At 40.4% G+C, this 16170-nt stretch overlaps 1 protein-coding gene across 16 annotated transcripts in view; it reads right to left on the reverse strand.

Moving 5' to 3' along the window:
* The window catches only part of ANKS1B (ankyrin repeat and sterile alpha motif domain containing 1B), a 1063758-nt gene that overhangs the window by 40194 nt on the left and 1007394 nt on the right, over positions 1 to 16170 (reverse strand). For 15 of the 16 annotated variants that reach the window (XM_027071024.2, XM_027071022.2, XM_053226641.1 and 12 more), the window contains one exon: positions 15443 to 15514. In XM_027071024.2, the coding sequence (XP_026926825.1) occupies positions 15443 to 15514 (72 nt within the window). Of the gene's footprint in view, positions 1 to 15442; positions 15515 to 16026; positions 16156 to 16170 lie in introns of those variants that run through there. The other variant, XM_027071028.2, reaches the window with a different exon arrangement.

Consider the following 16170-nt stretch of genomic DNA (forward strand, 5'->3'; position numbering starts at 1 on the left):
CCACAACACAAATGCTGATAAATGCAACAGTGAGAAACAGAGTGCCTCCGGAGTACTGAGCAAAGAGAGCTTCACTTTGCAGGAGATAGTAGGGCAAGTCTTCATTATTCATTTGACAAGCAGTGACTGCCTGCTAGGGCTGACTGAGCTGTTCCAAGAGGATGAATGGGGATTTTCTAGGGGCCAAAAGAGGACAAAGGAGGCTTTTTAGCAGAAGAATCAACATACACACACGCCTGGAAATGAGAAATAATGGGGTGGGTTTGGGTAATTGGTGGAAGATGAGGCTGATACAGCAGGTTTGGAAGGTTGTGACTTACTCTGCCAAGTTAGAATTCCCTGGAAGCTTTTAAGTAGGGAGTGACACAGTCAGAGCTGGGTTGCAGAAAGCCAGTGCTGGTGACCGGATGCACTGGAACAGCTAGAGACTGAATGCAGCAAGGCTGGAAGGAGAGGTACATTCAAACAGGAGACCCTAAGCACCCGAGCTGAAAGAGAAGTGCAAGCATGGAAGAGGGAGCCATAACTCTGATGAAGAAGATTCGAGAGGCTCTGCTAACCCATCTGCTACGAAAGATGAGTGAGCGAGAAGATGTCACCAATGAAGAGACCCTCAACTGAGATAAGGGATACTACACAGGAGCATGCTTTTGCATGAAAACCCCTTGAACATTGGTAATCAGGTGGAGATGTCCAGTAGGAAATTAGAAGTAAGAATCTGATCTGGAAATCCATGTGCACAGCAGGGGTGCCTGAGGAGATGAGGTGGCTCAAGGAGTGAACAAGAAGAGGGCTAAGAATCTCCTGTCTGGGGAAGATAACCCTTAAGGAGTGGGGAATTAAGAGTCAATGAAGCTGAAACAGAGTTGGAAGGTGCCTGAACACAGTATGGCAGAAGTCAAGGGGCAGATTCCTTAGAAGGTGGGAGCTGTGCCCGACACCAGGAGGGCTGAAAAAAGCTAAAAATTGAAGCCCGACAGCATGGCTGGCAGGCAAAGCGGCTGCTACATGTATTGGGTCTTCTGGGCAAAATCCTGGGCTTCAGCAACTAGAAAAGTTTGTTGCTGATTTTATTAAGAGCAGCGTGAGGAGGAAAGAACACAGAGGGGTGTGCAGTGATTGTCAGTGAGAGGGAGCGGAGGGCTGGGACAACGGGCAGGCCGGGACACGGGCTCTCAGGCTGAAATGAGGGCATCAGCGATGATTTCTGTCCCGATACAAGGATTCTACGTTATATGCAAAGACAACATGGACAAGGAAGACAAAAGAAAAGGTGGTCATTTTTTCTAGGTGCCAAGAGCCCCTGCTCTCCCAGCTGAAGGCCACGCTGGTGTGCCCCTGCTGCAGGCTGTGTGGACGGCAGCGCTGGGGGTGGCCACACAGTCCAATCTGGAGCCCAAACCGAGCTTCTTTCCCACTGCGCGCCGTGACAAGATGATGATGGACCCTGGCTGGCTGCAGAGTCACTCTGGCAGCTCTTCAACGTAATGCCCCTTCTTTAAGGCATTTAAAATTCTAAGAGATAGAAATCCAACCTGTTTTAGGGGATTTTCTGTTGGTGTACTTTGACAGAGCTTTCAAAGAGGTCTTTTCATACGCTATTTTAATGAAAGGTTGAAGACGCATAGAAGAAAGCTAATATACCGAGTCTTCAGGGAGAATAATCAGGCAAGAAATCCAATAAGCGCCTACTTCATTTTGTGAAGGCCGTACAGATACCGAAATATGAGCAGGGATCCAGTCCAATCACAGACAGCCCACATCCCACCATCTCCATTTTCTCTTACGTGTTGAAATTATTGTTTTCTTCTCCTTCCCAGGGACGGAGGCACCTAGTCTGGCCATCACTGCTCAAGTTACAAAGCACTGAGCGGCAGGTGACACTGGTCTCTGTGACTTATCTGCAAGCTTTGCTGCGATTCTGGTAGTTAATACTCCCATATATGTACATATGTTAAACATTCAAGCCTTATTGACCTGTATAAACAGAATTCACTTCTTCAGGCTCTTTTCCCCAGTGAAATGCTCAGGGCAAACCTTATGTTATGGTTCTCTTTTGTTTCCAGTTGTTTTTTTTTCTGCACCATATTCTTGGTGGACTTTCTGAGCCTTCCCCAAGCCCTCAAATTCCCTCCCCTTCAGTGCCAGCTTTATAGGAGAGATTCACTTGTAATGAGGACCTCTGGATACCTGAGCAGCTGAGTACTCATGGGTAATGCCCAAAATTAACTTAACCTTCATAGCATCTTGCTCTCCTGCTAAGAGCATTACAGTGATATTCAATTGTATTTTGTTCACAGTTTCCGAAAATAAGATTATCATCCTTTTATTACTCTAACAGAAACAGTATTTAGTTATAGAGGGAAAATACCTACCTTTCTGAAATCCAAAATAAAGTGCAACTTTTGAATCTTAAATGCAAAGCCAGCTTTACATTTAGCACTTGGGTTTATATTATCTGTAAGCATTTACACAGAATACAGACTGTAATGTCATATCTGGAGGTGGGCACCTGAGATACTGTAAAGTAACTGAACACTTTTAGAACCTTTTTTTTTTTTTTAAGAGGGATTGTTGGACACACCAAGGAAAGTAATACCATCTTTTAATCTTTTTATCAAGTCAGAGATTGCTGTTGGTACTTTTATTTTATCCTTATAGCATGCCCCGAGAAGGGACAGTTTCTCCTTTTCTAATGCAGGGTCAAGAGTCTGAGAATATCCTTTGAGACTGCAGGGATGCTCTGGTCTCAGAGCATGGCTTTCGTAAAGTGTGAGTGAGAGCAAAGAGGTTTACAACAGGGAGAACTTCAGCTGTGAGCCGTAATGTTGCGTTGGAGTCCGGAGTGATGTTTATGTTCCTAATGAGAGTCATTTGTGCCCCATAACCAGTACAGAGAGGGAAGAGAGTGAGGCAGCCCATGGGGAAGAGATCACCAACCCTTCATTCTTACAATACCCTGCTCATTTCCAGTGTATTTTAAACGCAGACTGGGGAACAGATTTCTGGATGGGCTACTGCCATCCAGCTCACAGTATATTTTTAACCTACACATGGCTACCCTGAGAATGCTTTCTAGTTAGATATTCAGCGCTGAGTCGTAACTATTAATTTTGCCATATAATATTTTCTTTAGATCATTTCAAAGCTTAATTATTATATTCAGTCTCAGCAAGTAAATTAAAATAGGATCAGACAATTATGTGTGGTAGCCCTAAGTGCCTTTCAAATGATTTAAAAAATGTAGAAAACAAGCAGTGTTGTATTTTGTATTTAGTGATACTAATTATGTTGTGGAGGTTCTAAGAGATAGAAAGCAGACCACAGATCGGCTATTTGAAATGCACCTTTACCCTTCAGAACTCAGTTTCAATGTCATTTTCTGGGAAAGCCTCATGTGGCCTTGCAGCCTGACAGGATGGCCACCTCTTACCCCAGGTATGCCCTGTGAACCTCTGCCGCTCTCCCTTAGGGTTCGCTGCCATGGGTGTCAGGTTTGTCTCCCTCACCATACAGGGAGTTCTTGGGGGATGGCCCACATCTTTCTTGATTTGTCTCTGATCTCCCCCATAAAGACTAGCACATGGTCTCAGGTTTAGCCCTATGACACTGCCATTTTTTATGGGTCAAAAAAATGGTGAAATATCAGCAATTTCATAGGGTTCAGTCTAACAGCTGCTGAAATCCATAATTATTAAGTGAATGAACAAACGAATGAATGTATGGTAATGAGCACAAAGCCAGCTTTATAAAGAAGAACCACAGTGCCAGCCTCTCAGTGCACCAGGAGCTCAGCAGACTTTTCAGAGAGCCCTGGTGCCCAGAGCCAGGCACGGAGGCCTTGAAAGAACTTGGAGGAGAACCACAGATGTGAGTAGAGATAAGCCAGGAGATTCCTATGGGATGAGAAAGCCTTACCAACCTTGTGATTTGTCAGCCTCAAGGAGAGAAGGGTTAGGTCTTCATTTTTGCAACAGGGAACTGGTTCAAATTGCAAGTGCTGAGAAGGAAAGACTTTTTGAAACAGCAGGAGGATTATTAGGGGCAGCTGCGAAGTTTTCCCCTCTGGATGTCTTTAAAAATAGTCTGGACTCTTATTTGTCACTGATGACTTAGGGGTAAGTCTCATTTGGCTGAGAAATGAGGCTAGATGACCTCTCAAGGGCTTTTCTGGCCAGGAGAAGCCTGACACAAGGGCTGGGTGAGTACAGAGCCTGGTACGACCATGTGACAAGAGCAGACGGTGGGCAGGCAGCCATTCTAACTACTCCCTTGGCACAAGACACGGCTATTGTACTGCCAAGTGTAACTCACACACCCTGGCCAAATCTAGTACAGCACAAAGCGATGCCCTCTATCTCTACTCCTCTGGCCCTGGCTGCTTTCCAGGCACCATGGCAGAATGATTCCACCAGGGCAACCTAACTGCATGGCAGACTTAACAGGAATGCCCAGTGGACCAAGGCAGCTGTTCTCAAACTTTCGTGGGCATTGGAATCACATGGAAGGCCTGGTAAATAACAAATCGCTGGGCCCCACATCTACAGTTTCTGATGCAGTAAGTGTTATGAACTGAAGGTCTGTGATCTCCCAAACTTCTTATGTTGAATCCTAATGCCGAAAGTATTAGGAGTTGGGGCCTTTGGGAGGTGCTTAGGTCATGAGAGTGGAGCTGTGAATGGGATTAAGTGTGCTTATAAAAGGTATAAAAGGGTCCTCTTCCATCATGAGAGGGCAGTGAAGATGGCCATCTATGAGCCAGGAAGAGGGCTGGCCAGTGTCTTGACTTGGGGACTTCTCAGCCTTCAGAACCACAAGAAATAAATTTCTCCCAGTCACATGGTATTTTTATTATAGCAGCCTGAAAAACTAAGACAGTGAGTCTGAGATAAGGCCTAAGACTTGCACTTATAACAAATTTCCAGAAGCTACTGCTGTTACCACAGTTTGAAAACTTCTGTTCTAAAAACACAGTTGATTTTGGGGGCTCCTGGGTGGCACAGGTGGTTAAGCATCTGACTCCTTGTCTTGGCTCAGGTCATGATCTCACAGTTCATGAATTCAAGCCCGGCATCAGGCTCTGTGCTGATGGTGTGGAGCTTGCTTGGAATTCTGTCTCTCCTTCTCTCTACCCTCCCCTGCTTGTGCGTGCTCTCTCTCTCTCAAAATAAATAAGTTAAATAAATAGTTGATTTTTGATTGAAAGTCACTGTCAGAACTGTTCTCTGCTGCTATGCATGTAAACTCAGTTGTACCGCATCCTACATTAATTCAGAGAGAAGCTAATTTATCAAAACACACTATCCTCCACTTGACAAGTGATTTCCAAAAATCCTTAGTTAGCACTTAGTTACAGATCTTGGTCTTCAGAGCAAATAACAAGAATTATTTAAACTTCCATGGTTTCTCAGGGACTGTGAAAGTAAAAAACATCCTTCACATAAAATAAAGAGTTCAGGTCATAAACATAGATTCTAGAGGTACTTCTAGAATAGATGTTGATCAGACAGAGCTGACAGGCCCAGGGGTAACGCTGAAGATGTATGGTTTCTCATAAAAGTTCCCCAGTTCTCCCTCAACTAGGAGCACATCCAAGGTATTAAGTATATACCTTGAGAGACATGACGACCAAACACCAACACACTTTTGTGTACTGCTTCCGGAAGTGTCAACTGGAACAAGGTTTTTAGAAGGCAGTTTGGCAATTTTTACCCAGAGTTTCAAGATGTGTATACTTTTGACCTAGCCAGTCTATATTTAGTGGCTAATTCTAAGGAAACAATCAGACCCGTTGCAAAAGATGTAGGTGTAAGGATGTTGCCCACAGTGTTGGTTATATTTTGAAAAGATTCAAAATGACCTAATGACCAACAAGGGGAACTGGTTAAATGAGTTTGGTTCAGTTATTGATTGGAATATTGTTCAACCACTACAAATAATGTTGAAGATAAATATTTATTGGAACAAAAATATTTTAAAATATGTTATGTTAAAAATAGATTAGAAAATAGAAAACAGTAGGCACAGTACATTCCTATTGCTTTGTAGAAAAGAGATGCCTATGAATGCATGATTAATTAGTTTGGAGGATTACATAGGAACAAGGTGTTAACAGAGAGGTGTTTACCATCTCTGTGTGATAAAATTACAATTTTTTTTAATGTTTATTTATTGATTTTTGAGATACAGAGAGAGAGAGAGAGAGAGAGAGAGAGAGAGAGAGAGAGAGAGAAGGAGAATCCCAAGCAGGCTCTGTGCTATCAGCTCAGAGCCCGATGTGGGGCTCGATGTCATGAATTGTGAGATCATAACCTGAGCCGAGATAAAGTCAGATTGCTCAGCCTACTGAGCCACCCAGGCACTCCCTTTTTATTTCTCCTTTCCCTATCTATGTTTTAAAACTGGATAACAATGAATGTTTATTACTTTTATAATAATAAAATTAGAAGTTTTAAAAATGTATATTTTTTTTAGTTAAAAAGCTAATTGTATGGGAATGTAAACTGGTGCAGCCACTCTGGAAAACAGAATGGAGATTCCTCACAAAATTAAAAATAGAACTACCCTAAGACCCAGCAACCGCACTACTAGGTATTTATCCAAGGGATACAGGTATGCTGTTTCGAAGGGGCACATGTACCCCAATGTTTATTAGCAGCGCTACTGACAATAGCCAAAGCATGGAAAGAGCCCAAATGTCCATTGACAGATGAATGGATAAACATGTGGTATATATATACAGTTGAGCATTATTTGGCAATCAAAAAGAATGAAATCTTGCCATTTACAACTATGTGAATGGAACTAGAGGGTATTATGCTAAGTGAAATTATTCAGTCGGAGAAAGACAAGTATCATATGACTTCACTCATATGAGGACTTTAAGATATAAAACAGACGAACGTAAGGGAAGGGAAGCAAAAATAACATAAAAACAGGGAGGGGGACAAAACAGAAGAGACTCTTAAGTGTAGAGAACAAACAGAGGGTTGCTGGAGGGATTGTGGGAGGGGGGATGGGCTAAATGGGTTAGGGACATTAAGGAATCTACTCCTGAAATCACTGTTGCACCATATGCTAACTTGGGATGTAAATTAAAAAATAAATAATTAACAATAAAATTAAAAAAAAACTTAAAAAAAAGCTAATTGTAAACATGTGAAAAAACACACCGACTTCTCACTTATGATAAGTTCAATCCATCACTTATAAGAACAAGTTAAGAGTGTGTTTGTGTGGGGCCGCCTCGGTGGCTCAGCTGGCTGAGCGTCTGACTTCGGCTCAGGTCATCATCTCACAGCTTGTGAGTTCGAGCCCCATGTCGGGCTCTATGCTGACAGCTCAGAGCCTGGAGCCTGCTTCAGATTCTGTGTCTCTCTCTCTCTCTCTCTCTCTCTGCCCCTCCCCCACTCATGCCATGTCTCTGTCTCTCAAAAATAAATAAAAACATTTAAAAAAAATTAAAAAAAGAGTGTGTTTGTGTGCACATAGGTATGGTCATGTTGAACTTATGAAGAGACCCACTGATAAGCTCCTTCTCCAGGAGACACTGCAGTACAGTGAATAATAGCACAGAAGGGCATGTTTGGATTCCTGTCTAGGCTCCACTGTGTGTCAAGATATTTAACCTCTATGTCTTAGTTATTTCATCTATAAAATGGGTATGTTAATATAGCATCGACTTTGTAGAGCTGTGAGGATTACATAATCCAGGGCCCAGCATGTAGTGAGCATCAACAAATTTTAGCCATTGCTCTTATTCTGAGGATGGATGCTTTCACTTATCTGCTTTCCAAGGTACATCTTCCCACTGGCAAGAGAGAGTAGAAGTAAAGTCAACATCTGTGAGCATAAGTGAATAATCCCTGGGCTACATGCTAGGATAGTGGTGAAATGGTGGTTCCAACAATGAATATTCAGCAGAGCAATATATCTGGACCAATGACAATGGACTCAGTATGTTTAGAAAGAGAGCTTCTGTGGGCGTTAAAGGCAGAAGAGGACCATGAAACCTTTCAGTGATGTGCAATAGTGAGGGTGTATAAAGATGATATAGGATGAGATGATCAGAATTGTTCAGTCTTCCTTTGGGAGGACCCCTAGGAAATCACTCACAAAGCAAAAGTACAAGTGAGCAAAGCTTAGCAGTGAGCAGTTAGAAATGCTGTTGCCTTGTGTATACTGTTATTTTAATATACACTCATATTTATGGGCTTAGACCTGTACTGACCTGCAGTACTTGGGAGGGAGCAAAAAATGAAATATTTTATTCCTCCCTGAAACTTGGGCAAATGGAGACTTTTAAAAAAACAGCTGTTTGCACATTTCTTCCAAGCCTGGTTCCTAAGTAGTAGTCCCTGAAATGATTTCTGGAAACCATCCTAATAGACAGGAGTTGTAGAAGGAACTAAACATGACTTAAGTTTTGAGTCTCTTCTTTTTCTTTTTAAAGTTTCTTTTTATTTCTTTTGAGAGAGAGAGAAAGAGAGCACACAGCAGAGGGGCACAGAAAGAATTCCAAGCAGTCTCCATGCTGTCAGCAGAGTCTGATGCTGGGCTTGAATTTACAAACCACGAGATCATGACCAGAGCTGAAATCAAGACTCAATGCTTAACCGACTGAGCTACCCAGGTGTCCCCAGTTTGAGTCTCTTGTAAGAGCATAGAGACAACATTTCCATCTAATTCTAAAATCTGATTTCAAGCATTCCAATCCATTCTCCAACATTATTGTTTTTTTTGACAAGCACAGAAAAAAGACAGTCTTCACACTTCAATCAAGGTACATTTGGAAATTTATAGATTTGAAAATTCAACTTTAGAATTGTTTCTAGATTGGAAGTTTAAAAATGAGACAAGGTCAGGGGAATGGACTCAATAAGAAACCTGAACTATGGTGTCTGAACTATCTAAGCCCTTTGGGAAATAAAGATTCCCTAATTTAAATTTGCCAGATCTGCTTACTCCTGACAAAAAAAAAAAAAAAAAAAATATATATATATATATATATATACACACACACACATACATACATATATATACATATATATACATACATACATATATACATATATACATACATACATATATATACATATACATATTTCCTATTTTGCATTGAGAAGGCGGATTTCTACCTGATTGTAGTTGAAAACAGGTATTTTTCTTTTCTTAAAAGAGAAATTGCCTCGAGCACAAACACCTGTGAACAATACTCATCATCAACTATGGGATTAGAGAAAGATTTTAGAGTATGAAATTGAATATAATAGCCTACCTCTTATAGTAGCAGATGTTTCCTAATAGTATATTTAATTAGGGAAGTGACTGAATACTGTATATTAGTGATAATTATACCCTGAGGCAAAATTCGGGGCTGGGGGATGGGGTATGTGGAAGTCTCGGGAGGCAAAAAGGAATAGTAGAACGTCATCTGGCCAGAGCAAATCCCTCATTTGAGCAACCACTGTGTGTCTTAGAATCTTTGAAGTGGGAATTACTCATACCAAAGAGAACACTGAAAGGCCAAAGCAACCTATTTATTGCGTTGTAAAGTTCAGTCCTGTGAACACATTATTTAAGAGGCAAGCTAACTCCCAATCGATTTAGGAACAAGTTACTTCCCCCAAAATATAAAACTGCAAAATTACATTTACCATCTTATCAACAGTTTCCCATCATTTTCTCTTCCTCTTGGTGATGGCCTTTAAAAACTGGAACTAAGGGGCACCTAAGTCAGTCAAGTGTCCGACTCTTGGTTTTGGCTTAGGACATGTTCTCAATGGTTCATAAGATTGAGTCCCATGTCAGGCTCTGTGCTGACAGCATGGAGTCAGCTTGGGATTCTCTCTCTCTGCTCCCTCCATCAACCCCCCCTCCCACGCATGCACACACTCTCTCACAAAATAAATAAACAAACATTAAAAAAAATAATAATAAGAGTGCAGGATTCCTAAGTTTTTGAATACTTTCTTACATATTGTGAATGCAGAAAACCAGGGTAACGACTGCAATACTGACATTATAGTTGAGTAAAAAATAAATGAAATAATCCAAAGCAAATCTATCAATTTACTTGTTCAAACATTTTGGAGGAAGAGGTCAACGTGTTTTGAGGTTTTAGTGAACTAGACCCTTTACAGGCATCACTTTATTGATCACCATCAAAACCACCCTAAAGGTAGCTATGTTATGGCAGGCCCTGGGGTGACAATATACATGGTTCCTGCCCTCTAAGGGGCACGGGGCATGAGCAACCAGGTTTGTACAGTGGTGACATGAGGTGTGACAGAAGGAAGGTTCTGTGTTCCATGGGGAGCATGTTGGGGGCATCATATTCAGGATCCCAGAGCTAATGCTTCCCCTCAGGAATCCTTTCAGAAATGAAGCCTGTCTCTGAGCACAGATTTAGCTGGAAAACCTAACTAGTAACATAAAAGGCAGCACTAAATGAATATGTTCAGATCAAATAGATACTTCTTACAACTTCTCACATATGTTACTAATATATGTTTTTAGACTTTAATTTTAACTAGAAATGCCTGTAAAGCTGTCACAGTAAAGGTAATAGGCAGCCAAGCTGTACTACTGAAGAGCGAAATAATTCACAGAAATCATTCGTCCTAAAAGTATGCCTCAATATCAAGGCATATCTAATCTCTTGGGCTTTTATTAAAGAAAACTCTGAAAGAGAAGACAAAAACTGCAATTCTACTTAAAAAAATTATCAGGGTTTAATGTAACTTCCTATTGATTCTTCTTCACTAAACACAATTAAGAAGATAATTTTAAGAGGGTGTGGATCCAGGAAAAAAAATCTTAAGACGAAAACCTGCATACAAATATTTATAGCGCCTCTGTTCATAATTGCCAAAATCTGGAGGCAACCAAGATGGCCTTCAATAAGTAAATGGATGAACAAACCGTGGTACATCCATATGATGGATTATTATTCAGTGATAAAAAGAAAGAGCTATTGGGGACCTGGGTGGCTCAGTCGGTTAAGCATCCGACTTTGGCTCAGGTCACAATCTCATGGTTCATGAGTTCGAGCCCTGTATCGGGCTCTGTGCTGACAGCTCAGAGCCTGGAGCCTGCTTCACATTCTGTGTCTCCCTCTCTCTTTGCCCCTCCCCTGCTCATGCTGTCTCTGTCTCTCTCTCTCTCAAAAATAAACATTAAAAAAAAAAAAAAAGCCATCAAGCCACAAAAGACATAGAGGAAGGAAGCTTAAAAGCATATTGCTAAAGAAATGAAAGAGGCCAGTCTGAAAAGGGTACACACTGTATGATTCCAACTATTTGACATTCTGGAAAAGACAGAAGACAGTAAAAAGGTTAGTGGTTGCCAGGGGCTGGGGGGCAGGGGAGAGGAGAGATGAACAGGTAGAGCACAGGGGATTTTTAGGGCATGAAACAATTCTTTGTGACACTGTAATGGCTGCATTTGTCAAAACCCCAAACACTGTATAACACTGAGAATGAACTCTAATGGAAACCACAGACTTTAGTTAATAACAATATTGTTCGTAATTGTGACAAATGTACCACATCAATGCATGTTAATATGCGAAACTGGGAAGGGAATGGTGGAGGGGGTATGTTCAATAACTGCACTTTATGCTTAATTTTTCTGTTAACCTAAAACTGCTCTAAAAAGTAAAGTCTGTTAGAAAAATTATAAGGCAGTTTGAAGAGGAAAAAGGCTGGCTGACCTGAACAGAATGATGTGAATTACTACCATCTCACATACATTAGCTTATGTGTGGCCTATTTTTGATGATGGCCTATTTTTGACTGAAATAATAGGAGTATAATAAAATACCAGGACATCAGTGTAGAATTATCTTGGTTTCAGAAATGGAGGGGACCTTAGAGATGAATAAACAGGCTTAGATAAACTTAGAAATTAACCAATTGTGACCACCAAACACTCCAAATGTTTCTGAAGGGGGAACATTGTGTTTGGTTTGTGCTGGGGCAAAGTACATGTATTTAAGTATTATGGAAAAAAATATAGTTGCTTAGGATGCAAGAAAAAGTCTCTTAAAATTATTTAGGTTAACACATTAGAATGTACCCCAAATTACTATATATATCTGTACCTACATGGTTTAATTTAGCTAATTTTACAGACTCTTTGAGGGTTCCTAAAGCTCTTTGTCAACATAAATGATCCACATTTTCAGCTATTTTATTTTGTTTTTAATTTTTTTAAGTTTATTTCTTTCTCTTCAGAGAGAAAGAGAGGGAAGGGCAGAGACAGAGGGAGAGAGAGAATCCCAAGCAGGATCTGCACTGCCAGCACAGAGCCTGATGTGGGGCTTGAACTCACAAATGATGAGATCATGACCTGAGCTGAAATCAAGAGTTGGATGCTTAACCAACTGAGCCACTCAGGCACCCCTACATTTTCAGCTATTTTCAAACTCCGGGCAATAAATGTTCCAAGGGCTCATTAGAGAGGTAGTGCAGCCTAGGGTTTGGAGTTCGGTGGTGGAGCTAGATCACCTGGGTTCAAACCCTGGTTGCACTGCTTGCTGGCTAACCTTGGGTAAGTTACTTAACTTTCATTGGCTTTTGTTTCCCCACATGTAACGTGGGGACAGTAGCAATACTCACTCATGATTAAATGAATTAATGCACATAATCACATGTGCAGGGCCTGGTCTACAGCTGTCAAGTGTTAGCTGCTGTTAGTATTGAAAAACTGATTTTAGGAGACCATGCCTGCTGGTCACTTTGGGGATCATCTGTGATGATCCTGCAGGTTGATGGAAACATGAAGACTACGCTATAGTGAAACTTCTCCTACTTTGGGGGAATTACATGTTAACTTGTAGGATTTCTCTACTGAACTGTGAACTCAGGGAGAGCAGGAGCCAAATCTTAGTCATCTTTGTTAACAAAGTACATTAAGGAAGCATTTCTCAGAATAAAGAACCATACTGATTTACTTCTTACTGGGAAAGAAATTTTAATTTCAGCTAAAATGCATACTGTTGAATTGAAAACGTCTTTTTTTTTTTTTTTTTTTTTACACCCAAAGAGTTAAAAACCAGGTAAAGTTTTAATCTACAGTAATTTGGCCTAATGATATTACTATATATCAACTTCTAAGATCACCAGTCCTAAAGTATTTCCCCTGGGTAGACCTGATCATTCTGGGACTTTTGACTGCAATGCTACCATGTTGAAAACAGATAAAACAGCGTCTTGAAGTTCAAACTGAAAATTAACTGCCAGTTGAGATCCACACCATTTTCAGTTGGTGAGAGTTCTAATTCACAATACAATAGTCCCAGATAACAGCAAACCTGAGTTTCTCCTTTTGAAAGGCTCTAATAAATCCACTGAAGTTGCATCCACTGCAACTTCAGCCACTGTACCAAAGACTGATATTTATTTAATCAAGATGGGAGATAAGGGTTTGTGATATTCTAAGAAGCAATGAAGTCCCTATTTTCATGTAAACTACCCCAAATAAACACCAAGGGCAGCAAACCAGAAAAACCCCAATGAACAGAAGAATGGCTTCTAAACAGAAGGCATTTTCTGTTTCATGTTAAGCAACAGACAAGTATTTAAAATATTCTCCGCTGACACTATTAAAATGGCTTCCCTGTTATCAGAATGGAATTTCAGATCCACTTAATTTCAAGAAATTGAAATTCAAATCACAAATCTGGTTTTAAATGGTGCTATGTGCTGTATGCACTATTTATGCGGATTACAGCATCGAAGTAGCTGGACTCAGATAATTGAGTTAATAGCATTAAATCAGAGATGCCAAATTAATTTCTTAGACACGTTCATAAATAGCTCTAAAATTATTATGAGGCTTGATGATTGAAAAATGTTCCCATTTTATTGTTCACTGGTGACATAATTTAGAGCGGATATATATTGAGAATACCAGATTCCCAGAATTATAAAACCGTGAACCAAGACCCCTACAGGGCACCTCGTCCCATGTCCTCATTTTCTAAGTAAGAAAACGAGGCCCAGGGGAAGCAGGCAAGTGCAGTAGTTAAATGCTGGAGTCAGATCTGCGTTCTAGTTCCAGATTGGCAAGTTATTCACTATGTGACCTCGGGAAAGTTACTTAACCTCTCTCAGCCTCAGTCTCTTCAAGAGTAAAGTGGGGGTAAGGACACTACTAATCTCTAGGTTTGTGATAGGATTCAGTGGGATAAACACACAAAGCACCCAGCATAGAAGACTGGCACATTTTACCTACTTGGTAAATATTAGCAGTTATTATTATTATGACTAAGAGTGACTTCCACAGCATGTAAGCAGCAAGAAAACCAGAACATAGAGTTCCTGACACATACCACAGCTTTTTTCATCTAAATATAGTACCTGGGATAAAGATTCTTTGGCACTGACAATAGAAGTATAACTCTACATCAAATAGAAGGATAACTATTTTCAGTCTTTCTGTTACTGAGCTGATCCAAATATTAAATCAGTGATCACATACTGAGGTCTCAGTTTCATGAAGATTCACACACCCTCAGCCTTCCAAGAGCAATCAGTATTACATATTTGCCTTCATAACTGTTTTAGTTTAATTCAATGCTTTTAAATATTTCCCACCCAACACTGCTCATATAAAATAAATGATGATGTAAACTGGCCACAAATAAGAGTTAGGGTTCACTTGCTGACAAACTTAAATTTGAGTGTTACTTGCTATATGGAGTAAGCCTATTCTCAATCTGTACTGTCAGTCAGCGCCACACCCCTCTATATATCTGCTATGGAGGAAGCAAGAATAAAGGATACAGGAAAAAACCAAAAGCTAAAGTGGGTGTGCAGCAGGAGTAAGACTTGGTCTGGCTAATACAGCTTCCTAGGAACCCAGCAATCACCAATCACAGGCATTTGCAATTGCCCTTTTTGTCAACGTTTACTGCCCTTACATGATTTAACTCAGAGTTGAATGGTTTTTTTTCTTATACTAAAAAACAACAACCCAGAATAATTAAGAATTAATACTCATAAAGAACATTAGCTTTATATAATATGCTCTCAATACTTTAGCATTTGATAATGTTTTAGTTAACTGGTGGTCTTTACAGTAAATGTTCTCAGACTGACAGGTAGGTGCTTAAAGCATTTTCTTGCAACCAACTAAAGACCATTTTTCTCAATCTGGATAATGACCAGTGTATATACGATTAACTTTAAATTTTTAAAAATAATAAATGTAATATGGCATAAATACATAAATATATCCAATGCATATCAACTCAAACTACAGTGAGATAAACTCAAGTATAAACATGAACAAAGCCCAAACACCTTTTTATGGAACAGCAATGTGATTCAGCAGACCAACAGATGAAGAAAATAGTCATTTGAAAAGTGGCAATTTGTAACCATACCCGGTATTGAGTATTTCAGCGACTAGAAATAAAATTGTTTGGCAAACTTACCCTCATTTTTGCACAGGCATCTTGGGTTGATTCTGTCCCTCTGAGCTCTTTTATCAGCATAGAACCTAAATACTAAAATACAAAACATTTCAATGATTTATGAAAAAGAGTATAAATATGAGTTGCGATTTAGAAACCAAACTGTGGAAGTCCTATTGGCTGGGTTTCCTGGCTGAAAGTTGCTGAATAACTTTAAAAAACTAACAGTAACTCATTCTAATAAATGCCTTTAGAAAGAGAATGCTGTAGAATTAACTACAGTTCTGAGGGCTGTAAATTGCTCTTTATAATAAAACTGCAGCATCTTCTAAAGATGCCATCTTTCAAATCATATTTAACTGCAAAATGGGGGCATCTAAAAATGTTTTCCTTTTTTTTTTTTTTGAGGCAGCAATGTCTGCAAAAATAAATCACACTACTCTCTACGTAATTACAGGGTTGTGTGAGACAGCTGAGAAGCTAAGCAACATGCACCCCATTTGGGCTGACTTGGCTGCGTAGGTAATTAACGTTAGGCTGTTCTCGGGCGGAGACGCAGTTAGGGGTCTTTTCTTTCACAGCTGCGAGCCCCGTGGTTGATCCACCTGAGAACGGGATGGGCGCGGGATGGGAACCAGCGGGGAGGGAGAACGGCATCTCGGTTGTTACCGAACGGAAAGAGTTCAGTCCCTGCTGCAAACCCACACGGAGGGCTGAATGGGGGAGGGGGAAGATGAGAAAAGTCTCCT

The sequence above is a fragment of the Acinonyx jubatus genome, chromosome B4, assembly GCF_027475565.1.
Source record: "Acinonyx jubatus isolate Ajub_Pintada_27869175 chromosome B4, VMU_Ajub_asm_v1.0, whole genome shotgun sequence".
NCBI lineage: Eukaryota > Metazoa > Chordata > Mammalia > Carnivora > Felidae > Acinonyx > Acinonyx jubatus.